At 42.7% G+C, this 27,526-nt stretch overlaps 1 protein-coding gene across 3 annotated transcripts in view; it reads left to right on the forward strand.

Moving 5' to 3' along the window:
* Positions 1-27,526, forward strand: part of TBC1D31 (TBC1 domain family member 31) — a 57,853-nt gene that overhangs the window by 28,878 nt on the left and 1,449 nt on the right. Inside the window, exons 9-22 of one of the 3 annotated variants that reach the window (XM_066379426.1) lie at positions 1,313-1,392; positions 1,655-1,801; positions 4,946-5,079; positions 7,656-7,789; positions 8,096-8,275; positions 9,305-9,537; positions 9,794-9,946; positions 12,390-12,525; positions 14,908-15,000; positions 17,523-17,663; positions 18,856-19,050; positions 21,261-21,399; positions 26,155-26,250; positions 26,358-27,292. In XM_066379426.1, coding sequence (XP_066235523.1) covers positions 1,313-1,392; positions 1,655-1,801; positions 4,946-5,079; positions 7,656-7,789; positions 8,096-8,275; positions 9,305-9,537; positions 9,794-9,946; positions 12,390-12,525; positions 14,908-15,000; positions 17,523-17,663; positions 18,856-19,050; positions 21,261-21,399; positions 26,155-26,250; positions 26,358-26,368 — 1,872 coding nt within the window. In that variant the 3' untranslated portion in view covers positions 26,369-27,292. Of the gene's footprint in view, positions 1-1,312; positions 1,393-1,654; positions 1,802-4,945; positions 5,080-7,655; positions 7,790-8,095; positions 8,276-9,304; positions 9,538-9,793; positions 9,947-12,389; positions 12,526-14,907; positions 15,001-17,522; positions 17,664-18,855; positions 19,051-21,260; positions 21,400-26,154; positions 26,251-26,357; positions 27,293-27,526 lie in introns of those variants that run through there. The other 2 variants (XR_010750499.1, XM_066379425.1) reach the window with 2 other exon arrangements.

Here is a 27,526-nt window from a genome sequence, read left to right on the forward strand (position 1 = left end):
TATGCTTTTAAACTTTTTAAGATAAAATGAATACATGCTTATGTTTTTTTTTAACAAAAAATCCAACAGAATAGAATCGCTCCATGCACTGTGGGAGCCACTAGCCACACGTGGCTGAGTCCTTGAGCCGTGCGGTTTCCGCTGAGTGCACGGTGTGTGTGAAGTGCACGCCGGCTGTTGAAAACAGTGTGAGCAGAGCAAAACAATGCAAAATACCTTAATTACTAATTTTATGTTGGTTATATGTTGAAATAATATTTTTATTGCATTGGGTTAAGTAACATATATTATTAAATTTCTGTTTACCTGCTTCTTTTTACTTTTTTAATGTGGTTCCTAGAAAATTTTAGATTACATTTGTGGCTTGTGGTATTGGTCAGCCAGGGGTGGAACAGAGGTGATAGAGGGAGAAATAAAAGTGTACTTTTCTTCCTCCTGTTCCCTGCCTCCTCTTGGCCTCACTCCCCACAGGTTACTGATGTTAATAGTTGTTGATATTCTCCTGAAGTTTGCTGTGCATCTATAAACATATGTGTATCTGCATATATTACCCTTTTTATTTTTACATCAGTGCAGTCAGACCTTAGGGCTGTTCTGTAACTTTTATCACCTAACAGATTGAAGATCCGTTCAGGTTGTATTGTCAGTCTGCTGTTAATATGATCTGTGACGCAGCAGATGTCCTTGTGCACTTATCTTTGAACATTTGTTCAAAGTATCTGTAAAAGTGGACTTTTTTTAAGTCAGAGTGTGTACATAAAAAATTTTTATAGTAATAACCAAATTATTCTTCAAAAAGAATGTACCAATTTGCATTTTTTGCCTTGTTTGAGATGATATGTGTTACCGTGTGTGTGTGATTTATTCAAGAAAAATTTAGAAACAACTAAAGTGCCCAGTGGTAGGTAACTAATCATATTCATGTGACAGAGCTATACACTGAACTATAAGAGTATTTAGAAGGAAAGAAAAATAATTATAGTATGTAAAATATAAAAAGCAAATTATAAGAAATATATATAGTTTGATATCAATTTGATTTACAAAGGATATGAGTACCTAAGTATTCATTTTAAAAACTTTGTAAGAAAGATAGTAATTATCTTTGAGTAATTCTTTGGGGGGTAGGTTGGGGAAGGGAAAGAGATTGTGTGTGTGTGTGTGTGTGTGTGTGTGTGTGTGTGTTGGTGTGTGTATATGTAGAGTTTAATGATATAAAAATATTTATTACTGTGTGTTGTAAAGTCACTATGGACTAGTTTACCTTTTCAGCTTTATGATTATGTCATCTATTGGTATTTTTTCTTTATAGAATGAACTGTCAGGTGGATTAAACAAAAAACGTTTACAAATCTTATTAAAAGGCTATGGTGAATATCCAACAAAATACAGGTAAAATTGAAATTCTCTTGTGTTAAATCAGTTTTACTTCCCAAATTTTTCTTTAGTAAAAATTAAATTTTTGCCTAACCTGTGGCTGCTCAGTGGATAGAGCATCGACCTGGAATGCTGAGGTCACTTGTTCAAAACCCTGGGCTTGCCTGGTCAGTGTATATATGGGAGTTGATGCTTTCTGCTCCTTCATCCCTTCTCTCTCTCTTTTCTAAAATGAATAAATAAAATCTTTTTTAAAAAAATTAAATTTTTATTTCAGAATGTTCATCTGGCGCTCTCTGCTCCAGCTGCCTGAAAATCACACTGCGTTCAGTAGCCTGCTAGACAAAGGTGTTCACATGGCATTTCTCAACCTTCAGAAGAAATACCCCATCAAAAGCAGGAAACTGCTCAGAGTGCTACAGAGGTGCGTTCAGTGTATTGCAGGGGTGTGCATCTCCTCCAAGATGTTCTTCTCACACAAATGGGAGAATGGTAACTTCATAATAGACTCAGCGGACACCACCTTAACCAAGTGCTCAAATTTAAATCATCAGTAAGAAAACCTAGCAATACGTTGCCCATTACTGCTGTGGTATTTTTGCCAAAAATTTATAACCTCGGTCTAATCATGAGACATCAGGCAAACCCAATTGAAAGACAGTCTTTAATAATAACTCTGGTATTTCTCAAAAATGTCCATGTCATGGAAGATAAGGGACTAAGGAACTCTCACATTGGAAGAAGCTTTGACGAGGGTAACAAATAAATGGCGTGTTGCATCCTGGATTAGTTAAATGAAAAAATGACAGGGAAAATTACATTAGTGGGAAAAAATGGTGAAATCTGAATAAAGTTTGCAATTTAGTTAATAGTATTATACCAATGTTTATTTCTTAGTATTGATAATTGTTCTCTCTTTATACAAGATGTTAAACATTACAGTAATTTGAGCAAAAGGTATAAAAGAACTCTGTACTATTTTTGTAACTTTTGTAAGCCTAAAATTATTTCAAAGCAAAACATTAAAAAGGAAGCGAGGAATCTTTTTTTTTTTTTTTTTTTACAGAGAGAGAGAGAGTCAGAGAGAGGGATAGATAGGGACAGACAGACAGGAACGGAGAGAGATGAGAAGCATCAATCATTAGTTTTTCGTTGTGACACCTTAGTTGTTCATTGATTGCTTTCTTTTTTTTTTTTTTTTTTTGTATTTTTCTGAAGCTGGAAACGGGGAGAGACAGTCCGACAGACTCCTGCATGCACCCGACCGGGATCCACCCGGCACACCCACCAGGGGCGATGCTCTGCCCACCAGGGAGGCCTGCTCTGCCCCTCTGGGGCGTCGCTCTGCCGCGACCAGAGCCACTCTAGCGCCTGGGGCAGAGGCCAAGGAGCCATCCCCAGCGCCCAGACCATCTTTGCTCCAATGGAGCCTTGGCTGCGGGAGGGGAAGAGAGAGACAGAGAGGAAGGAGTGGGGGGTGGAGAAGCAAATGGGCGCTTCTCCTGTGTGCCCTGGCCGGGAATCGAACCCGGGTCCACCGCACACCAGGCCGACGCTCTACCGCTGAGCCAACTGGCCAGGTCCTGATTGCTTTCTTATATGTGCCTTGACCATGGGCCTCTAGCAGACCGAGCAACCCCTTGCTCAAGCCAGCAACCTTAGGTCCAAGCTGGTGAGCTTTGCTCAAACCAGATGAGCCCGCGCTCAAGCTGGCGACCTCGGGGTGTCGAACCTGGGTCCTCCACATCCCAGTCCAATGCTCTATCCACTGCGCCACCGCCTGGTCAGGCGAATCTTTTTATTTTAAATGTATACTGTTATTTCACAGGTGTGTTTCTTAGATTTTTTTTTAATTCATTTTTATTAGAGAAATAGAGAGGAGAGAGAGACATAGAGAAAGAGAGAGAGAGGAAAGAGATAGAACAGGGGGAGGAGCAGGAAGCATCAACTCCCATATGTGCCTTGACCAGGCAAGCCCAGGGTTTCAGCCATTCCAGGTCAATGCTTTATCCACTGCACCACCACCCATCAGGCGGAAGCAGGGAATCTTAAAGTATTAAAAGTAAATGTGTGAGAATTATAATCCCATACCTAAGGCATGACATCCAGAAGATACTGATATGAATAAAAATCTCAATAAGTAAATACATTAATATTTAAACAGGGAAAAAACTCCACATGTAAAATAATTCCCAATACAAAGACATAATATAAAACTGAGAAAATACAGTATATGCAAAACCTATGGCAAAAGACTGATCTCTTTAATACATCTATGATTGCTGGCGTAAGTGTGAAAAGGACCAATTTATAAGAAAAGAAGTATTGAACATAGAGTTCATAGCATCAGAATGATTTTTTTTTTAAATATTTATTTATTTAATTTTAGAGGAGGGGGGAGGAGCAGGAAGCATCAACTCCCATATGTGCCTTGACCAGGCAAGACCAGGGTTTCCAACTGGTGACCTCAGCATTCCAGGTCGACGCTTTATCCACTGCGCCACCACAGGTCAGGCCAGCAGAATGATCTTAAACATGAAAAGATGCTTAACCTCCTTCAAAATAAAAGAAATGCCAATTTAAACTACCTTGAAATATATATACTTTTAAAACTAAATTGAAATACCATTTCCCACATAAAGATTTGAAAAGAAGGTTGATAATAAGATTTGTTGACAAGCGTGAGAAAGTAGGCGTCCATTCACCTGCTGATGGGAGTGAAAATGGACACTTGTGGAGAGTAACCTGGCAGCGGCTGTAGACATCGCTAACACGTGTGCATTGACTCGGCAACTCCGCTCTAGGAATTTCTCCACCTCTGTATTCGCACATGAAGAATATGGAGGACATTAAGTAGAGCATTGTTTACTAAAGATGGAAAACCGCTTAAATGCTCAGTAGGGTCAAGTTAAAGAAATTAAGGTAGATCTTGTATATCTGTAAAATATCAAGAAGCTCTAAATATAATGATAGGAACTCTTTCCAAGATACTATTATGTAAAAATACAAGATGCAAAACAATATTGGTAATGTACCACCATTTGTGTTTGTTTGTTTGTTTTTTACAAGGACAGAGAGAGAGAGAGAGCTGGATAGATAGGGACAGACAGACAGGAACGGAGAGAGATGAGAAGCATCAATCATCAGTTTTTCGTTGCCACACCTTAGCTATTCATTGATTGCCTTCTCATATGTGCCTTGACCGTGGGCCTTCAGCAGACCGAGTAACCCCTTGCTTTGAGCCAGCGACCTTGGGTCCAAGCTGGTGAGCTTTTTTTTTTGCTCAAGCCAGGTGAGCCCACGCTCAAGCTGGCGACCTCGGGGTCTCGAACCTGGGTCCTTCCGCATCTCAGTCCGACGCTCTACCCGCTGTGCCACCGCCTGGTCAGGCTGTGTTTGTTTGTTTGTTTGGTTGTTTTAAAGAGTTATACTTTCAACAGTGGTTCTGGGGAGGTGAGCTGGATGAAAGGGGTAGGAGGGAGACTTTTCAGCGACTGTACCTTCTGTATTCAAGTAAATTTTAATAATAAAGTGTTTTCTGGTCTTGATTTCCTTGTTTTACCCACAGAACCCTATCTGCATTGGCTCACTGGTCTGCCATCTTCAGTGACACCCCATACCTTCCCCTTCTGGCATTTCCATTCGTAAAATTATTCCAGAACAACCAACTCCTCTGTTTTGAAGTTGTTGCTACTCTCATAAGTAAGTAAATAAGTATTAAATAGAAGCCAAGAGCAGAGTCTTAGACTTTTTCCTGATATTTCTGCACCTTTGCAACATTTAATAATTCTAGTGTGAAACAATCAGATACAGAGTGTAAAGTGGATAGTGCAGACATTTATGCTTAACTACTTACAAGAAAAGTTGGATGAAGATACTGCCATAGGCTAAATGTTGTTAGTAAGAAGGAGGCAGGCCCTGGCCGGTTGGCTCAGCGGTAGAGCGTCGGCCTGGCGTGTGGGGGACCCGGGTTTGATTCCCGGCCAGGGCACACAGGAGAAGCGCCCATCTGCTTCTCCACCCCTCCCCCTCTCCTTCCTCTCTGTCTCTCTCTTCCCCTCCCGCAGCCGAGGCTCCATTGGAGCAAAGATGGCCTGGGTGCTGGGGATGGCACCTTGGCCTCTGCCCCAGGCGCTAGAGTGGCTCTGGTCACGGCAGAGCATCGCCCCTGGTGGGCGTGCCGGGTGGATCCCGGTCGGGCGCATGCGGGAGTCTGTCTGACTGTCTCTCCCCGTTTCCAGCTTCAGAAAAATAAAAAAATAAAATAAAAGGAGGAATCAGATGCTTTACTGCAAGTCGGTGATTTGTTGTAGGACGATGGTACCTGTCTATGTAAGGCATTTAGCACACAACACACACCTGTTGTAGCTAGTGCTAGCTGCTCTCCCATCGTCTGCAGCTGACATCTGAGAGCTCTCTGTGCCGAGACCCTTCTCTGTGTTTTGTCTTAACTCATTAGTCCTTACAACAAGCCTATGAAGTAGGTGGTGGTGTTGTCCCCTTTTATGGATGAGGAGACTGGGGCACAGAGAGCTTTCGTTCCAGGTAAGTGGGTGGCAGAGCAAGGATCTGACCCCGGCAGGCAGACTCTGTGGCCTGTATTTCAAGCCACTGTGTTCATTGCTCGTCAGCATCGTCCTCGGCTGGGAAAGCGAGTCAACCTTTTCATGTTAGTAAAATCAGATCAAACAGTTCATAAACTGGACCCAGTTATACATTGTTTGAACAAAAATAACCAATTTGTTATGTATTTTTAAAATTACTTCAAGTGTTTTTCTTGTACACAGGAGAAAGGAAGTAAGCACTTAATTGTAACAATAAAATTATGAAGGTGGAGCTAAAAAGATCCAAGCATACATTTTGTGACTATTTCTCTTGACATCTTTTCTTTCACTTTATTACAATGTATCATATTTGCTTTGATAAATTTTTACCGATCATTGGAGAAAATATAGGAAAATATACAAAAGAAAAGAAAACCTACTAATATTTTTCTTCCCCAGAGATCATCTTTGATATTAGTGAATTTTTTACAAGAGCATTTCCCCAAAATCATTAACTATTCTTGAAAACATAATTTATTGACTACATAATATATTTCACCTTCAGGTATACTATAGTTTCTCTCTTTCCCAACTGCTAGACTTCTGGGGGGTTTTCCTAATTTTTTTCACTTTTAAGACTGTTTTTTATTTTTATAATCATACTTTTATTTAATGTGTTATATACATTTATTTTTATAAATTTTATAAACATTTTATTGACTGTAATATTCCATAATATGCATGTACTAATTTAATCTATTGTTGGACATTTAGGTTGTTTCTAATTTTTACCTATTAAAAGTAGCATGTTATAACTATCTTCATATGCAGATATTTATAATAATTTCTTTTGGGTGGATTCCCAGAATTGGTATTATTAGGTCATAAAATAAGCATTTTCTAACTGATTCCCCAAAAGGGTTATACTAGTTTGCCCTGCCAATAACACTAAGGGTTTTATTTTTAAAGGAAAAGAAATCAGAGGTGTGGGGGGAGGTAGAGGAGGGTGAAGGGGAGATAAAGGGTGATGGAAGGAGACTTGACTTGGGGTGGTGAGCACACAATGCGATACAGGGGGTCCTTGGGTTACGACACACTTCTATTCCTATGACAGTGACATTACCCGAATTTTGGTGTAAGTCGAAACACACCCTAGAGTAACACAAATGGAACACTTGTGCTTTTAACAGTTCGAAATGGCGAAGATAGGTGTACTGGGGGACGCCAGCTCCCTCACTCATTGGCCGCATTACTGCGTATCCTTCCGCTGCGCAACCAAACTAGGTCACCCATGTAAGTGTGACATTAATGGCGTAAGTTGAAACATGTCTCAAATTTTTTAAGTTTTTATGAGAGTGAGCATTGTAAACTCAAAACCTAAGGACCCCCTGTAGACAGATAATGTATTACAGAATCATGCACCTGAAAGCTATGTAATTTTATTAACCAATATCACCCCAATAAATTTAACAAATAATTTTCTTTTAACTATCAGAAACAAATCAACAGCAAAGTGCCTTGTAGCTAGGATCGGGAGTGCTTTGGGAAATTTTGTTTATTTGCCCTGAAGAAATTGGCAAATTTCTATTAACCTAAAATATTATGTTAATATTATGCCATTCTTAAGCCTTTTGTTCTAGAATTTAAAGTTACATTTCTTTCTTTATTAACTGGCATGTGGAGGACATGAAGAGTGGATATGTTTAAGAATTGGTAATTTTTTTTTCTTTGTAGTCAATTGGTGTCAACACTGGTTTGAGTATTTTCCTAATCCTCCAATCAATATTCTTAGTATGATAGAAAACGTCCTGGCGTTTCATGACAAGGAGCTGCTACAGCACTTCACAGAGCACGGTGTAACTTCTCAGGTAAGAAGCGTCAGGTTCTTAGACTAACACAACTTGTGTTGGAAGCTTACATTGGCCCTGACATAAGGAAAACATTATTTTCTTAAAAGATTATAATAAAAAACGTTGGGTTTTTAACAGTATTTCATTCTTTTTCCTCATTAAACTGCTTTCCTGAAAGTCTGTAAAGAGGGTCCAAATTAAGGTAGTTCTTTTCATAATTATGTTTTTAATAATTGTAATTAAAGCAAACGTAAGCCAGTATTAGCTGTGACATGCTATGACTTTTCCCTAGAAAACTAATGAATCCTTTCTTATTCACTTTAGGTGTATGCATGGCCTCTTCTCGAAACGGTGTTCTCAGAAGTACTGACAAGAGAGGAGTGGCTCAAATTATTTGACAATGTCTTTTCCAACCATCCTTCGTTCCTCCTGATGACCGTTGTAGCCTACAACCTATGTTCTAGAGCGCCTCTGCTCAGCTGTAATCTTAAAGACGATTTTGAGGTAAATTCCCTCATGAGCAAGTTATACCACATCTGTGCCTTTTCATAGTTTGTAGACAATTCACCAGGCAATTACAGCAGACAGTCTTAACATTATAGTTTCAGAAAAGAACCATGATACTATGGGAGTTTTGTACTTTTTTTTGCCTATGTAAATGATATTTAACAATTGGGTTCAGTCCGTCCATGATCTTACCACAGTGACCACCTGGTCTGTGATATGTGGACACTGTGACGTGTGCAGAACGGTAATGATGGGAATTTGAGGCTGGGAAATAGCCTTTGAAATTCCAGGACAGTGGCTGAAAGCATCAGAGGCGGGTTTTAAAGGGGAGGATCTTCTGGTAGACAGGGTGAATTAAATTGGGTTTTGTTTAGTTAGTTGTTACTTATTATTGTGGTCCCTGTCATATTACACTTTATTTTCACAAGATAAATATGTATATAGGGGGCCACTGTATACAGGGTGAGTCAAAAGTAGCTTTACAGTTGTGAATACGCAAAACAGGGAAGTTTATTCTTGTATTGTTGCTTATTAATTGTTGGCGTTACCTTCCATAAGAACAACTGGAAACCCTCCTCTGCCCACCCTGTATGAGTAGGATCTGCAGCAGGACAAGGAGATAATGTGGAAACATTTCAGATATTTTTTAAAAATCAAGCTAATTTATTTTCAAAGGCTAATTTTTTTCAAATTTCTTTATTTTGGATTTTGAAGGGAAAAAATCCAAGTAGAAGTATTTGTTCCGTTGTTGAAGCATACGTCTTCTGTTACACAGGGAGCCTTCATTTTGAGTTAAAATTTTAAAGTATTTCAGAAGTTTATAATATGGTTGTGAAACTTTTTTACTTTCAAAAAACACAGAATTGGATTTTCACCTTAACACTTGGGCCAAGAAAAGCTTCAGTGGATTTGAAAAAAAAATCCTCTTGAAGATAAATTCACATTTACATTTTAGTTCACTGTTTTAATTCTACCTGTAATTGCTTTGTTAGGCAGACTGAATTTAAACACAAAGTTTCCTTACAGTACTTTTTTCACCATCGGAATAACCTAGACATAAGTGCTGTGATTAGAGAAGTTTATCGTCTCATGGATACCACACCTGCAGACATTCACCCAGAGAGCGTGCTCGGCGCTTTTGTGGCGCTGACCAAAGGGCAGTACCCCGTCTTCAATCAGTACCCGAAGTTCATCGTGGACTACCAGAAGCAGGAGCGAGAGAGAATAAGGAATGATGAGTTGGATTACTTAAGAGAGAGGTAATCATGGAAACATTGTTCTTCCATAGAAACGAAATCTGTTACAAATGTAAACAAGAAAATTTTTTATGATTAAGTATTTGTGTAAAATCAGCCTTTGAAGGCTGTAAATATCTGTAAAGATTTTTAATTCTTACATATAGAAGTAAAGCAATTACAATTAATCAGGTATATATTATGTGTTTTGATTGTCCTTAGTCTTACATTCGTTTTCTTGTTTGCATTTTCCCGGAATAATGAGTGTCCTCTGCTTAAGGCAGGTGGTTGAGAACATGCAAGCCGCCGTGGACCAGCAGAGGGTGGAGGACGAAGCGTGGTACCAGCAGCAGCAGCTGCTGCGCAGAGCCGAGGAGGCCCGGAGAGAGCTGCTCCTGCAGGAGGAGGAGAGGCTGACCCAGCAGAGGCAGAGGTCTGTTTTCTCTCCCGGAGACATTTGGACGCACACACTGGTTGAACAGTTTCTGTTTCCGTTCTTCACTATAGGAACAATGCTCTGTATGGCATTACCCAGCTGCGCTATTTCCCTCAAGCAAACATTTAAGTTGGTAAAAAGAAATCTGTGTTTATACCACTTTTCCCAAAAAATGGCGTATAGTAAACTGTACAGTTGTCCCTCGCCATATCGCGGTTCGCTTTTTGCGGTCTCGTATCACGGATTTTTAAAGTGTATATATCTAATTCTGTATTGCGGATTTTTCACTCTATGGTGGGATTTTGCGATATGTAGGTATTTTTATATATTATGTGTCGCGGTCCAGCCACGACGAGTCTATTACGGGATCTTTGAACAGGAAAAGATGGAATTGAAATAAATGATAGACAGGTAAAGATATATTTATTTATACAGATGGGTTCAGGAGGATGTCATGGCAAACAGTCTCTACTGTTCCTTAGCTGTAACGTGCCTGCTCCCAGAAACACATCCACTTTTATTCATAGAAAAAATGTGGTCCATCAGCAATTCAATTAAGTGTCCAAGGCAACTCAAAGACAACCCCACTCTAACATCCAAATCTACTTTACACTAATAAGAAACTAGCTTCCAGCCTCCTCCGGAGAACATGGCTGAGACAAATGAGAATCAGCTATAGCTCTTCGTTAACTAGGCACGTGAGGTGGGGTTTGGGCCCAGCACCTCTGTCCAGATTGCAAAAATACCGGTTATTTATTCGGTCCCCAACAATTGTTAATTATTTTTGTGGTAAAATAAGGAACTTAAGTGTGGGAAAGGTTAATAACAATGTGAGAAAGGTTTATAAGAGTGTGGGGAGGGTTTATAAAGCCTTAAAATATTATATATATAAATAATAAAATAAATATAAGGTCTCTACTTCGCAGATTTTCGCCTATCGCAGGGGGTTCTAGAACCCAACCCCCACGATAGACGAGGGACCACTGTAATTCTAAAACTATCCTGACTGTGATAGAACTGCACTGATTATTCAGAGGTAGTACAGGTGGACCTGGGAGGACAGTGTTAGAAATGCTCTGTGTCACGAGGCTGGCTGAAGTACCCTGAGTGTTAGAATCGTGACTCTCCAGTGGGCAGAAATGCTCTGTGTGACGAGGCTGGCTGAAGTACCCGGGGTGTTAGAAACATGACTCTCCAGTGGGCAGAAATGCTCTGTGTCACGAGGCTGGCTGAAGTACCCTGGGTGTTAGAAACATGACTCTCCAGTGGGCAGAATTGCTCTGTGTCACGAGGCTGGCTGAAGTACCCTGGGTGTTAGAAGTGTGACTCTCCAGTGGGCAGAAATGCTCTGTGTCACGAGGCTGGCTGAAGTACCCTGGGTGTTAGAAACATGACTCTCCAGTGGGCAGAAATGCTCTGTGTCACGAGGCTGGCTGAAGTACCCAGGGTGTTAGAAACATGACTCTCCAGTGGGCAGAAATGCTCTGTGTGACGAGGCTGGCTGAAGTACCCTGGGTGTTAGAAACATGACTCTCCAGTGGGCAGAAATGCTCTGTGTCACGAGGCTGGCTGAAGTACCCGGGGTGTTAGAATCGTGACTCTCCAGTGGGCAGAAATGCTCTGTGTCACGAGGCTGGCTGAAGTACCCGGGGTGTTAGAAGTGTGAATCTCCAGTGGGCAGAAATGCTCTGTGTCACGAGGCTGGCTGAAGTACCCGGGGTGTTAGAAACATGAATCTCCAGTGGGCAGAAATGCTCTGTGTCACGAGACTGGCTGAAGTACCCTAGGTGGAGCATAAGTTTTTAAATTACGTTTCAGACATATCTGTGTTACCTGAAAATTGAAACATCACATGATTATGTCACTCTGCATTTCATACTTTGGAGGGTAGGGAAAGAAGTACTGAACGCTGATTCAGACAAAAATGTTGAGATTAATGAAGACGATGGGATGAGCATTGTGACTAAGCCTCATTGTTGGGGAAATGTTTATTGATTCTGTTTCTCGGGTGTGACTTTACTAAACTCACTTCCAGTATGGGTTAAAAAGAGTTACTGAACTAGCCCACTCTCATTCTAAGAGAGTAAGTCTGATCTCGGGTAACATTGGAGCACTTTTCGGCATTCTTCCTTCAGATGGAGGTGTCCGTGGTGTGGAGGTGGTCTGGGTAGTACAGCTGTTAAGAAGAGCGTGTATATGAGAAGGAGCGCTTGTTGCACGTGACCCCTTGTCTCCATGAATGCAGCGTGTCTTGTCACTGGGCATCTTTCATTTCTAGACTATAAATAAAGCTGGGTTGCCGTGGCACCCATTGAATTAGGGAAGTGCACCGAAGTGGGTGCTGGGCCCTTCATTGTTGGGAAATGTAAGATTTTTCCATGTAAGTCAGCATTGGAGGATGTTTTCACTTGTTCCCTGAGACACCTGTTTTGCGTTTCAGACTGGCCGCCATGAAAAGGGAGCTGAAAATGAAGGAGATGCGCTTAGAGGACGCCGCCCGACGGCGCGTTCTGAGGCTGCAGCAAGACCAGCAGGAGATGGAGCTGAGGCGGCTGGATGATGAAATCCTGAGAAAGGTTTGTTATTCTGATCTCAGGACTCGTACAGCCTGTTCATTTATTCTCCTTCACCTGTAAGTTAACTGTTACCCCTTTGAAATAATGGAAGACAATTTTTTGGTCGTTCAGTGGTATGATCTGGCCTCTGCCTACTTTTCTGTCTCCTGATTCTGCCAGTGAGCTCTGTGGACAAGGCCCACTGGGGGTGAGGATGACGGAGACGCAGAGACCCGACTCCGGGGACCAGGTTCAGTGACGCAGATCCACTTTACTCAGGAAGTAAACTAGCTTGTATACATGGGTTCAGCCAATAGGATGTTATAGTAGGACAAATGGCCAAAAAAAGGTCAGGAGGCTGCCTGGCTGGGCTGAGTCATTTCCATACAGAGGGCGAGCTCCCTCCTGGGTGTGCCCAGGAGCGTTCCGGGAGCTGGAGTGTTCTCACAGCATTGCGTCAGCCACAGCTGCTAGGTGAATGCTCTGCGCTCTACCTACAAGCTCTGAACCTGCTCACAGTTCAGGCAGCAGCAAGAAAGACTGCTCGAGTCCAGAGTGACACGTACAGGTGACTACGGACATCTGTTAGCAGCAAACAGCGGTGATCTGGTTGGGCTCTGGCTGTTTGCATCCCTGAAAATGCATACGCAGGAGAGCTTCTGTGATCGAGGTTCCTAAAAAGCATCATTTGCGATGCCAAACCTCTCCTCCACCTGTTGGCTTTATACTCCTCCTGCTCATTGACTCCAGGATCCCCACCTTTGAGCTAGCTGCTTTCCCAGTAACCCACGCAGGTTGAACTTGTTGCCGGTCCATGTTTTCTGACTCACTGGCTGTATGTCCTTCTGTCACATCCCACTGTATTCTCATTACTACTCTCTTTCTCCTCTTGTGGGGAATTGATGATCTGTCTTTTACCTTTACGATATCTAACACTTTGCCTTGCAAATGCAAGTAGTAAGGCTATTGCTAAATGTTTACAGAATAAATCAATGGGGTTAGATGGCTGATGGGTTATAATTTGTTTGGTTGTTTTTCTGAAACATATCATGTGTATTTTAACTCCTAAATAGTGGAGACTTGAGGCATCTGAGTATTTAAGACAGTTTCTAAGAGTCTCTATTTAAAGAGTGCTTGTCCCAAACCCTCTAGTGCACGGGTCCCCAAACTGTGGCCCCCTGAGGCCATTTATCCAGCCCCTGCCACACTTCTAGAAGGGGCACCTCTTTCATTGGTGGTCAGTGAGTCCTGGAGTACTGTATGTGGCAGTGCTGCAAAGCGCGTCATCACTCACGTACAGTACTACTTCCGTTTTGTTTTTTTACTTTAAAATAAGATATGTGCATAGGGATTTGTTCATAGTTTTTTTTATAGTCCGGCCCTCCAACGGTCTGAGGGACAGTGAACTGGCCCCCTGTGTAAAAAGTTTGGGGACCCCTGCTCTAGTGAATAGGAGTGAAAAGCTTACACATAATCAAATTTTGGAGAAGATGAACTTTAAAGGAACTGAGTCTAAGCAGAACTTACACAGGTTGAGTGGCCCCAGATATATTTAAACTTGGAAGTTACTAGTGCCAAACTAAATTTATAAAAGTACAGAAGTTTAATCAAAAAGAACATTAAATAAATGTTACATTTAAGAAGCTTAAACATTCTATATTTTTATCCACTGCAAATTTAAATTGCTCAAGTTTTTCTAACTCATAATATTGGCAAATATAATATGGTGAGAATCTGCCATCTGTTCTCCCAGTCTGGGTAGAGGAGCATATGGTAATTGTGCTTTCAGTTTAGAAAATTAAGCTTAACTTTAACTCAGACTCCATTCCTAGATTTCGCAGTGAATGTTAACATAATGTCAATTACTCTAGTTTCACAAAAACCCAATACCTGTTATTTCAAATACTTGGAGTGGCCCTGGCCGATTGGCTCAGTGGTAGAGCGTCGGCCTGGCATGCAGAAGTCCCAGGTTTGATTCCCGGCCAGGGCACACAGGAGAAGCGCCCATCTGCTTCTCCACCCCTCCCCCTCTCCTTCCTCTCTGTCTCTCTCTTCCCCTCCCACAGCCAAGGCTCCATTGGAGCAAAGATGGCCCGGGCGCTGGGGATGGCTCCTTGGCCTCTGCCCCACGCGCTAGAGTGGCTCTGGTCACAACAGAGCGACGCCCCGGAGGGGCAGAACATCACCCCCTGGTGGGCATTGCGTCGCCCCCTGGTGGGCGTGCCGGGTGGATCCCGGTCAGGCACATGCGGGAGTCTGTCTGACTGTCTCTCCCCGTTTCCAGCTTCAGAAAAATACAAAAAAAAAAAAAATACTTGGAGTGGGGTGTTCAGATTACAAGATTACTGAATGTATTAAACCAAAATCTTTTTGTTATTCAGTGTGGTTTTTTTTTTACCATAGGTACAAATGAGAGATCAAGAAATTGCTACCACAGCCAAAGACCTAGAAATGAGACATTTGGAACTCGAATCACAAAAAAGACTTTATGAGAAGGTATAAATCAGCTATTTCTAATACCAACTCTTTTTAGACAGTATTTATTCAGTTTTTTAATGTTCATATTATTTGTTTTCTTTTTAAGAAAAGCATAGTGTCATCCAAGATGGTAAGGTAGTCAAAATGTCTGAACGCAGTTTGTGGGGCTTTTTTTTTCACTTAATAAAATTCTTTTTCTAAATGGCTGCTTCTCTTTGTAGTCGTCATTTCTGGGGACGCTGGATGAGCTGAAACTTAAACTTCTTTTTCGTTGTTGGTAATTGAAGTGGTTTCCAACATTTGGCAATTAACTTCTTCACCCATATATAGTCTCTGCATTTATTTTTTAACCAGTAACTACAGTGTTATGTCTCAGAAATTGTCCCTGGGTAGATTAGTTACAAATTATTAGGTCTCTGCCTCGCAGAGTAGCTAGGAATTTCAAAGTATATTCTGTAGAATATTAATAACTATTATTTAGTAAAATGGGTGGTAATAAATACAAGTAGTAGAAGTTTTTCATGCCAAATTTGATTTGCGTCTGATGGTGTTCAACAGATGTCTCCAGGAAAAAGGTTTTTTGAAGTATGTAGTTGAATTCTAAGTCAGGTCAAACATTTTTATTTTTAATTAATTACACGGTAATTATGCTGCCAATAGATAGAAAACTAGAAAAAAAAATCCCTCAGTCAAGAAATAACTGCTAATGTCATCAATAAGGATAAATGAGAACATTTGCTATGAACATTTGGTACTCTGCTTTCCTAACTTAACTCTTCATGGTACTGTTTGCTCTTCTCGCCACCCCCACCACTGTCCCCACTAGCACTCATCTGGGTCCCCTGCCCCCTGATTTACTTTCTGTCTCTGGATTTGCCTGAAATGATGCAATTTGTGGGGTTTTTGTGATGGTTTTTTTCAGGTAGCCTAATATTTTCAAGGTTCATTCATGTTGTAGCTTGAGTCAGTACTTGAATAGCTGAATGAGTGTTCCATTGTATAGACAGATCACATTTTTCATCCATTCATCGGCTGGTGGATATTTGGGTTGTTTTCACTTTTTGACTGTGGTGAGTAGTGCTGCTATGAGTATTCACATACAACTTTTTGTTTGGACATATATTTTTATGTCTCTTAGAGATAAGGAGTATAGAGTCCCAGTTTCTCTTCATTCTCATGAAGAGTTGTTACTGTCTGTTCTTTAGATTACAGCCATACACATAGTAGATGTGAAGTGGTATTTTATTGTGGTTATGATTTGCCTTTCCCTTATGATGAGTGGTGTCAAACATCTTTTCATATGTTTATTGGCCATTATTATATCTTCTTAGGAGATCATGTGGTTAATATCTATTCAAAGTATGGAGGGCCGTATTTTTTGGTTTTGAATACGTCATGTAATTTTTCTCTTGAAAATGAGATATTTTAAATAAATATAATGTGGCAAATCAGATTCTCCTCCCTCCCCAGAGTTTCTTATTGTTTCTTTGCTTAGTGACTTTTCTGAATTAATTCTGTAGTCTCTAGCCTTTGCCATATGTAGCCACTTAAGACCCTGCTCAGGTAGCTTAGTGATTGGACAGAGATTTCCTTAGGTGCCTTGAAGCAGCCAGCCTCTAGCCTTGCCAAGGGGCTCTGTGTACAGCATGTTGGGGATGCCTTTGAACATTACGTAGTTTACAACTCTGTTAGATTTCACTTCCTGATTGTGCCAAACCTCAGTTCACGGGAGTTGACAGCCCAGGGCCTTCTCGGATCTGAGCTTTCACATAGCCCTTGGCATGTGCACATTCTCACAGGTGCACTTGGCCTTCTGTGGTCCCAGGGATCTGTCAGAGCTCTCCAGAGCCTTCTGTGGACATCAGTTCCCGGCTTTGCCTATAAAGCTTTCTGATTAGCCTGTTTCTACCGGTTTATCCACTGCCTCAGGCAGCCAATATATTCAGCAGTTTCCTCCGATGGTGTTCAACAAATGTCTCCGGGAAAAGGCTTTTCAAAGTAGTTGAATTCCGAGTCAGGTCAAATAAGGACAGACTTGGGAATGGGGTGTTTCGGAACCATTGGGCAGGTTAAATGATGACTGTTGTCGGGAATGGGGGTTTGAAGGAGCTCCAGCTCTGTTTTGCTCCCCACATTGGCTGCCCGGCTATTGGGTTTCAAGACGAATGCAGAGGTTACAGGTAGCATGAAAACAGGAATAATGCAAGTTACAGAGGCCACGATGCTTGCTGTTCTTGCCAAGATTCAGCCTTCTTTATGAGTAAATGCTCCTCAGGTTGGTGCAAGCTTTCAGTTAATTAGCAGAGTTCTGAAATAGCTGGTTTTGCCAGGGTTCTCAAAGCTTTTGAGGATGAGAGAACTTTCAGAGGTCCTTACCTTTATTACCGCTCTTTGTTTTTTTTCTTTGAAAACTAGATGATTACAGTGTTTATTTGTGTGTGCATATTAGTATTCTGGGGGGGGAACATCATTTTTGTGTCCTAGCATTATTATTATAGATCAGTGATTCTTTTTTTCTTAACCAATGATTTCTTTAACAGAATCTTGCTAGAAATCAAGACACTATTGCAAAAGAAATGAGAGAAGATACAGATGCCTATAGACGGAAGGTGGATCTTGAAGAACGCTTGTTTCACAGACTGATAGAAACGGGTCAGACTCAGAGCCGAAAATCTCAGAAGGTGAAAACGTGATCAATTTAGTAGAAAGGGGAGAAATTGCCATCTGCCATCATTGTAAAAGAAGAAATTCAAAATTGAACTCCGTGAAGTCGAGTTCCTCGTTTCTTTGCCTTGGTTAACAGAGTATCTATGATAGAATCGAGTTCATCATTTCTTTGCATTGGTTAACAGAGTATCTATGATAGAATCGAGTTCATCATTTCTTTGCATTGGTTAACAGAGTATCTATGATAGAATCGAGTTCATCATTTCTTTGCCTTGGTTAACAGAGTATCCATGATAGAATCTCCCATTATTTTACTTGCAGGCTACTTGATTGGCAGCAACACAGATGTGCCTTTTATACTCTGAGAATTTTGTGACTTAGAAGAAAATACACAGGAACTAGTAACTTTATGAATTGTAGTCTCCTACAGTGTTATGTCTCAGAAATTGTCCCTGAGTAGATTAGTTACAAATGATCAGGTCTCTGCCTGGCAGGTAGCCAGGAGTTTCAGAGTGTATTGTGTAGAATAGTAATGACGATTATTCAGTAAAATGAGCAGTACCAAGTAAGTATTAGAAGTTTTTCGTGCTGCGTTTGAGGATATGGTACATTGTGAATCTTGAAGAAAATTTTCCAAACTTATTGTGGAGAAATTCTGGCTTAAATGAATTTAAATGGAATTTAAGACCTTCAAGAAATAATGTAAAAGAAAAAAAGAAAGAAATAATGTTCTCTCTTGTCCCTTAAACAGAATGTGAAGTGGGTCTGTGGCAGGGCCTGGCCCTGGTCCAAAAGCCAGGAGTGGTGTTCGAGTTCCGCCTTCTGTTCGGCAACAGTCCTGGGCCGATACCCTCAGAATATTCCCACCATTTTTTTCCTTAAAGACCTTTGTCCAGTCTATAAGCATGGGCTCTTGTGACTCCTTTTCAAAAGGTTAACATAGACATTGTTTAATCCACTATCCCTTAGCAAGTTCTGGACCTTGGCTGTCCATTCGAACCACCTGAAGAACTTTCTACAAGTACCAATAGCCAGCCACCCTGGAGATGATTTCACTGACCTGGATTGGGGGCTAAACACTTAGAGGTGATTTAGTATGCACCCAGGATTACAAACAGCTGCCCTGGACATGTGGCTACACTAAATGAATATACCACAATTATATCTAGTCTGACCTTGTTTCTGAAATTTACAATTTTTTCTTAGCTAATTGAGGAAAACTTGGTAAAAGCCGAACAGGCATGTCTGAAGACTGACTGGCGAATGCAAGCTTTACATAAACAAAGGCGTGATGATCTACAGCGCGATGAATGTTACCGGGAAATGGCCAAACTCCTTCAGCAGAACAGAAGGGAGGAAAGAGAAGTGCTACATGCAATGAGGGGGAAGGAAGCTGAAAAGGTAAGAGGGGTGTTATGAACTTGTTACGATTTAAATTTATATATTTTTTTATCTAATCAAATGACAAAAGCATCAAACCAAGTAATTTTTTTGTTGGAAAATATCTTAAACGTGATCTAATTTTAATAGCTATTGCTCAGAGGAGTCCAATATTGATGAAGGCTACCTACAAATGACCCTCTTATTTGTGTGAGCGAGTCTCAGCTGCCCAGGTTTGTTCTGGCTGCCTGCATAATGTTACTACTTTACCTAATTCTTTGTACTTATGATGTGAAAGATGTTGAACTGTTAAGAATTTTTTGTAGTTGCTAATAACAAAGACCAAAATAACACTGCCGATAAGCATGGTAGACGTTTTTCTTTTTCTCCGGAAAGTCTGGAGGTAGGCAGTCCAGGGTCAGTGTCCCGGCTCCAAGGTCATCAGGGAAACTGCCTCCTGCAGCCTTTCTGCACTCCTGCCCGATACATGCCTTTCATTGTCCAGGATGCCTTACCATCCAGGATGATGGGGTTTCAGCTGTCATTCAACAAGAAGAAGGTAGGACAGAAATGCAGAAGGTTCCACCTCCTACCTGAGACAATTCCTTTTGAACGCCTTTCCAGATTTCCCAGATCACATTTCTAGCCACATTTGGCTGCAAGAGAAGTTAAAATGGAATATTTTTAGCAGGGAGCATTATCATCCCAAAGAAGACTCAGAGAATGGGTTTTGAGGAGAAGACACACTTAAGAGTATATATCACACACATGTACCTTCCGGTTGATCCTCCTTGAGCATCTCTGGGACCTGTGCCCTGTGGCACAGCAGACACGGTGGCCTTCGCTAAGGACACTGAGGAGCCAGGGACAGATCAGGAACTAGAAAACTGGCTTTAGCTCATTCCTCTTTCTGCTACTGGATCACAGTGTCTATTCTGAAAGCTTTTCATAATATATTTCCTTCAAGTCCCTATTCCAGATCCATCTTTCTCCTACCCTGTGCCAGGGCATAACACTTTCATTCTGGGACGGGGGTGGGAGTGGTGCCCACTCGGGAGAACTGTGCACATCTGAGGGTAAGGTTGCTGGCACAGGGCTAGCCCAGGCGTGGCCAACAGTTTTTGCCCCGGGCCAGATGAGAAAGAAAACTTTTTTCATGGGCTGGACAAAATATTAAAATTTAAAAATGTTAAATACAAAAACGATTCGTTTAAGTAAACAAAATTTTATTATGTAATTTGTGAATAAATGTGAGTGAAAAAAATTTTAATATACAAAATTATTTTAATAAATATATTTTAATAAAAATATAATTACATACCATATAAATATCCAAACTATCGCAATCAATCAAAACAATATTTAATTAATAGAATGAGCTTGAAAGGGTTATATTACAAATAAAACAATTATTTCATTTTACAAACAGCCTGGACACTTTTTCAGTTATCAACTGCAGCTATTGTCTGTGATGCCACTTGATTCAGCACACTTGACCACAAAATAACGAATTGTTTGACATTGGGTGCGCACTGGCAAACTCCGCCTAAAAGAATGTGGGTTTCACATCGCCACTAAACATCAAACAGTTCATATCGAGTACAAACAAATACAAAAGTTGTAAATCTTTATAATGGAATTAAAAGACCAATTATTGGAAGTTAACCTTAGATTAGTCACATGCAGAATTCCTTTCCGTGTATCACTATCTTCTTAAATATCTTGATTTCCAATAATCAAAGACGCTTCTGCTTCTGAGTAGCTGAGATTTTAAAGTAGCGGAGAATATTAAAAATTTAATTGTAGGCTGCATAAACTCATTGTGTGGGCTGGATGCTTCCCGCGGGCCGTATGTTGGCTTGCCTGGGCTAGAGGATAGAACTCGGTGTTGCCCTCCTGTAGGTAAAATGGTGTATTTGAGAGTACACTGAGAATCGTAGGGGCTTTTCATGGGATGCAGGCAGGGTTCCTCCTTTGTGGCTGTCTATTGGAATCAACTGTTAACTCAGTGACAGTCAGGACCTGTATGCATGCACTTGGGTACTGAGCGACATCCAAAGTGCCTCTGCTTTCCAGGTTCTTCGCTGCCTTGGGCAAGCAGGCCCCTGGGTCGCCCTCATGCCGCCCCGGCCCTGCCTGCCCGAGAGGAAGGGGAGGGCTGCTTCCACTCTGGGCCGGAACTTGCATTCGCACAATTCTTACGGGGTTTTTTTCCACTTATTTATATTTAGTGGGAGGAAGCTGAAGAAAAAGACTTACAGTTGAAATCAGAAAAGAAAATTTCTGCTCTTTCAGACGCATCTAGAAAGTGGTTTCTAGAGGAGGAGATAAAAGATGTTTCGGAACAGGCTGAACACCCACACAGTACAGGTGAGTGCCGTGTGTGCCCTTGGCCTGGCGGGACGCGGGCCCACTCATTTAAGGTGGTCTCTCACCAGAAGTCACAAGTCCTTGACTTTTACTCAGATTGTTGCTCAGAGAAAAGGTAATGCCGAGTCGCCATTTTTTGGTCAGAGTGGGCTGGGGTGGTGTGGCTGTTAAATAGCTTCAGTCAAAAAAATTTTTCCAGGCCCTGGCCGGTTGGCTCAGCAGTAGAGCATCGGCCTGGCGTGTGGGGGACCCGGGTTTGATTCCCGGCCAGGGCACATAGGAGAGGCGCCCATTTGCTTCTCCACCCCCCGCACCCCCTCCTTCCTCTCTCTCTCTTCCCCTCCCACAGCCGAGGCTCCATTGGAGCAAAGATGGCCCGGGCGCTGGGGATGGCTCCTTGGCCTCTGCCCCAGGCGCTAGAGTGGCTCTGGTCGCAGCAGAGCGACACCCCAGAGGGGCAGAGCATCGCCCCCTGGTGGGCAGAGCGTCGCCCCCTGGTGGGCGTGCCGGGTGGATCCCGGTCGGGCACATGCAGGAGTCTGTCTGACTGTCTCTCCCCATTTCCAGCTTCAGAAAAATACAAAAAAAAAACAAAACCTGTACCCATATGTAGTCATTGCCCATTTCCTGTCACTCTCCCTATCCCCCAACCCCACTGCTCCCAACCACTAATCTACTTCCTGTCTCTATAGATTTGCCTATCAGGAAATTTCATACAAGTGTAATCATACAGTGCGTGGTTCTTTGTATCTAACTTCTTTCACCTGACAATGTTTTGAGGTTCAACCACATTGTAGTACATATCAGTGCATCATTTCAAAATTCTATTTATCTATTTATCAGTTGCTAGACATTTGGATTATGTCCACTTGTTGGACACATTTTATGAATAATGCTCCTGTGTGCATTACTTTAATTGTTCACAAATTTGAAAAGTAAAAATACAGGTTAGATCAGGGGTAGTCAACCTTCTTATACGTACTGCCCACTTTTGTATCTCTGTTAGTAGTAAAATTTTCTAACTGCCCTCTGGTTCCACAGTAATGGTGATTTATAAAGTAGGGAAGTAACTTTACTTTATAAAATTTATAAAGCAGAGTTACAGCAAGTTAAAGCATATAATTACTTACCAAGTACTTTATGTCAGATTTTCGCTAAGTTTGGCAGAATAAATCTTTTTTTTTTTAATATTTTCTTTTTTTTAATTTATTCATTTTTTTAGAGAGGAGAGGGAGAGACAGAGAGAGAGAGAGAGGAAAGACAGAGAGAGAGAAGCGGGGGAGGAGCAGGAAGCATCAACTCCCATATGTGCCTTGACCAGGCAAGCCCAGGGTTTCAAACCAGCGACCTCAGCATTTCCAGGTCTACGCTTTATCCACTGTGCCACCACAGGTCAGGCTGGCAGAATAAATCTTTATAAAACAACTTACTATAGTTAAATCTATCTTTTTATTTATACTTTGGTTGCTCCACTACCACCCACCATGAAAGCTGGAACGCCCACTAGTGGGTGGTAGGGACCAGGTTGACTACCACTGGGTTAGATGCTGTCATTATTTAATTATACCTCTTTTTGAAATGACAGGTAACCTCTTATACTTTAGATTTAGGTCCCAGATACCACACAGAGCACTTGGGGAAGTGGGGAATGGAATGTTAGTCATTGTGTACAAATTCTTTATTTAAAACTGGTTTGCAAAGGTACTTACTGTTAGCAGCAGTTGGTTCAGCTCTCTCTGTACTTGAATTCTGGCTAAAAAAGAATTCAGAGTATGACTCAAATACAAACAAATGTTTATTTTAAAAGTCATAGATGTAGAAGAAGTGAGCCAGCTGGGCTGCGTGGGCCCAGGAAACGAGTTACAGAGGCAGAAGGGCCCTTGGAGCTGAGGAAAACGGAAGCAAAGATGATGCCGCTGGGGAAGATGAGGGGTGAAAGGAGAGACAGAGAGAGTGGGTCTTCTGTCCCCAGTGGTCCTTAGGGGTTTTATCGGTTTTCTAAAGGCAGACAGCCTAGGGGAGGTCCCGGGGGAGGATCACAGTAGAATGTTCATCAGCTCTCCAGGTATGTCCTTTCGGGTCGTCATCTCCACTGGCTGGCGCTGAGGCAGGGGGTCATTGGTCATTGCATCTAGTCCTGATGTCAGCCGTGCCGGGGCTGGGTCTGCTCTCACTGCGTTTCTGAGCCTGGAGCTGAAACACCACCGAGGCCTAAATGTCATCTCTAGTTTGACCAAAACTCTGACTCTGGTCAGCAGAGCCAAGTCTTTGTTCTTAAGATTACTTGATGTGGATTAGAACCTCCCTGTCCAGAGGGCTTAATGGTCAAGGGAGTGGTCGTGCAAGGGCTTGTAGGGGAGTGTAGGAGGCTTCTCCCCAGCCCCTTGTTTCTCCTCTGAAGGGGTCTGTCACGTGACCAGCGACATGCCGGGAGGAAAGGTCAGGGAAGGAACCGCATGACCGGGGATATGCCAGGGCAGGACAGGGCCCTGTGGGGTGAGGCCGCAGCCTAGTTTGCCCATTGGAGGCACCCAGGGCTCTCCGCTCTGTGACCCTCCATCCCCGCGTGTGGTTCCTGCTCTGCTCAGGTCTGTGTCACTGCCCACTCTACCAGAACCACTGGGGCTGCACTCGCCCTGACCCTGCCACATCACCTTGCATTACAAAGAAAATAATCTTGAGGCTTCTAGAGAATGTGTGGATTTAGAAATAGAGAAAGAGCTTGGATTTAGAAACTGCGAAGAGCTTCCCTCATGAGTAGGCTTCTGCATGGTGGCGCTTCTGCCCCCAGGCTGTCTTCCCACCGTGCTACCGAAATTTTTTTAATCTTTCCTAAATTTCACCAGTGAGAGAGGATTTGGTTCATAATCATCCATTTTGCAAAGGCAACAGTGTAAGGATTTTTCATTTCCTCAGTCAGTATGTATAAATTAAACCAAAGTCATTCCATCCTAGAACAGAGAGGTAATCGGCTATAGTTAGGAAAATGGCATTCCTGGAGGAGCTCGGCGTGGTCGTCACTCAGGGCCGAGGAGGGCGGACACATTGCTGTCGGCCCAGGGGAACCGCTGCTGTCCGAGTCCTCACAGCGCGGCCCTCTGGGAAGATGCACTGACCAGTGTTGGCAGGACGGACGTAGGGCGGACAGAGAGCAGGACTGAGCGCTCAGAGTGGGAGGGACCCGGAGAGCCAGCATCGCTAAGTGAGGCACCTCCGGGTCGCAGAGGGGTCGCCCAGCCTGTGCCAGACCACGTGCCACGCTGGCCAGCTCGCTGCCTGTTCCGCTTCTGCCGGGTCTTTCTTAAAAGTTCTTTTTTACTTCTGTAAGGAATCTGCTTTTCTTGCTTTTTTGTTTTAATTCTCTCATTGGAAACTTCTCAGGAGCGGTGCAGATGACATTTCCTCCTTCCGCCTCATGACAGCCCTTCAGACATGTAAAGGTGACTCTCATGTTCCATCCCCCACTCCAGTTCAAATTAGTCATTTGGTAATTAGTCAAATTGTCTTAATGACTCATTGGGCTAAAACTGAGTTAAAAGCATTAGCTAAAGCTGTTGAGATTGGGTAAGAGCAGGCATCTTAATGAGTGTGACCCAAACATTGTGGGCCTGATTCGAGGAGGCTTAGACCCGAGAGATGGGAGCAGAAAAGAAGGGACAGTCAGAAGTGCCGTTGGGATGATCAAAAGGACTGTGGCGTCCGGTTGGACGTGAAGCCGTGGGACTTAGGGAACCTCTGAACTGAAGGGAGTGAGTGATGGAAAGTGGGGGTGGGTGCCAGTTCGGTGTGGAATACTGCTGGGCTTACCGCTTCAGAAGGTCTCGGGTAAAACTTGCCTGTTGGTGGCTCTGATTACACGTGTGTGTGTGTGTGTGTGTGTGTGTGTGTGTGTGTGTGTGTGTGGTCTCGGGTAAAACTTGCCTGTTGGTGGCTCTGATTACACGTGTGTGTGTGTGTGTGTGTGTGTGTGTGTGTGTGTGTGTGTGGTCTCGGGTAAAACTTGCCTGTTGGTGGCTCTGATTACACGTGTGTGTGTGTGTGTGTGTGTGTGTGTGTGTGTGTGTGTGTGTTTGTGTTTCTCGGGATTAGGTCCTGGCTGGGTAAAGCCAGCAGTGACCAGCTCACAGCTCTCAGGGAAGGCTTGCTCTTACATTTCATAATCCCTTCCAGTAAATCCCCCAACATCTGTATTTTTGAGTGGTTTGTTGGCTTTTTGTTTTGTTAAGGGTGTTTTTAAAGTACTTTGCCAAACCTGTGCTCAGCTGTGAATTCTAACGTCACTTCCCTGGCCGTTTGAATGGGGTCACATTCTTTTTCTCAGCATCCTTCTCAGATCAGAAAAGTCAGGGCTCTTTCTTAACGGAATTAATAGAGGCTTTCCACTCACCTCCAGTGTAATGCCGGTGGCCGAGGCCAGGCGGGTCCACACTGGATTCGGGCAGACAGTAGAGAAACTGGAGCTGGAAGGCAGTGGGCCATTCCCATTCAATAAAGTCTCACAACCACGGACAAGCACACGGGCAGGGGAAACCTCTTCTCAGGCCAACAAACAGCAAAAATGGTCCCTCACAGCGGTGGACGGGCAACCCACCATCCACGATCCCCCATCTCTAGAGCGCAAGCACCCACAGTCTTGTATAGGCCACACGCACGTGCCTTTGCCAGCGCTCACGCACCAGTCAAGCAAAGTGCGAGCAAGCTTAGCACAGCTGCCCCACACCTGACATCCTCTTTGTCTCCTTGTTGTTGTAACAGTCGTGCCCAGATGCCAAAATGAGGAGGTCGCCTCAAGCTGTTTGCCTGGAATGACACAATTACACAACATTTCTGAAATGGATTCCTCAACACAGAGTAAGTGATCAACAAGAAAAATTTCTTCTATGATTTTAAATTGAACAATATTTAAGCAAGATTGTGACTTAAATTATAATTATGGCATGTCAACGCCATTTCCCCAGGGCATCAGTAATGGAAGCCTAGAGTGGAGGCAGCAAGATTCTCACATTTCCAGCGGGGAAAAGGCTGTATCAGACCGAAACCCAAGTAAAGAAAGTTTGCCAAACCTCACTGATGCGTCCCCATATCTCTAGCACCGGCATCACTGTCTGAACATAGTTGGGGCCTCCAGTAGAAATCTGGTGCTAATGATATGCATAACTGTTTTACATCCTTGTGAAAAGAGAATCTCGGCATTCATTACAAAGCTACTACTTACTTGAATTTCTTGCCCTGTTCTGGGTGGGGCGCTGTGGTGGACTGCAGACAGTGCAGGCAGAGCGGCTGGGGGCTGACGGCTTTGCGCAGATGAGCTGACTTGATTCATTGGAGGTTTTGTTCCTTTTTGGACGGGGTGGGGTGGAAACAGCTTACAAAAATACAGGCACCAGCCCAGAAAGGAGCTAACAGTTTCGGTAAAATACTTCATTTGTTTTTTGTTTGTGCTGCTTTTATATTTTTTTAATTGAATGTATTGCGGTTACTTTGGTTAATTGAATAGGTGTCAAGTGTACAATCCTATAATATACTGCTCACAAAAATTAGGGAATATTTCAAAATGAATATGAAGTACCTGACCAGGTGGTGGCACAGTGGATAGAGCGTGGACTGGGATGCCGAGGACCCAGGTTCGAGACCCCGAGGTCGCCAGCTTGAGCACAGGCTCGTCTGGTTTGAGCAAAGCTTGGACCCAAGGTTGCTGGCTCCAGCAAGGGGTTACTCGGTCTGCTGAAGGCCCACAGTCAAGGCACATATGAGAAAGCAATCAGTGAACAACTAAGGTATCGCAATGCACAATGAGAAACTAATGATTGATGCTTCTCATCTCTCTGTTCCTGTCTGTCCATCCCTGTCTATCCCTCTCTCTGATTCTCTGTCTCTGTAAAAAAAAAAAAAAAAAAGAATATGAAGCTATACAAATATCCTCTAATTTTTGTGCGCAGTATACACCATCTGCATATTGTATTGTGTGTTCAGCATTCCTTCTGGTACCATTTATGTCCCCCTTCCCCTCTTCCTTCCCCTCTTCTCCCTGCCCCCACCCCTTCCCTCTGCTAACCTCCATACTGTCGTCTGAGTCTGTGAGTTGGTTGGTTGGTTTTTTGCTTGATCCCTTTACCTGTTTTACCCA

Source organism: Saccopteryx leptura, chromosome 3 (assembly GCF_036850995.1).
Source record: "Saccopteryx leptura isolate mSacLep1 chromosome 3, mSacLep1_pri_phased_curated, whole genome shotgun sequence".
In the NCBI taxonomy this organism is placed as follows: Eukaryota; Metazoa; Chordata; class Mammalia; order Chiroptera; family Emballonuridae; genus Saccopteryx; species Saccopteryx leptura.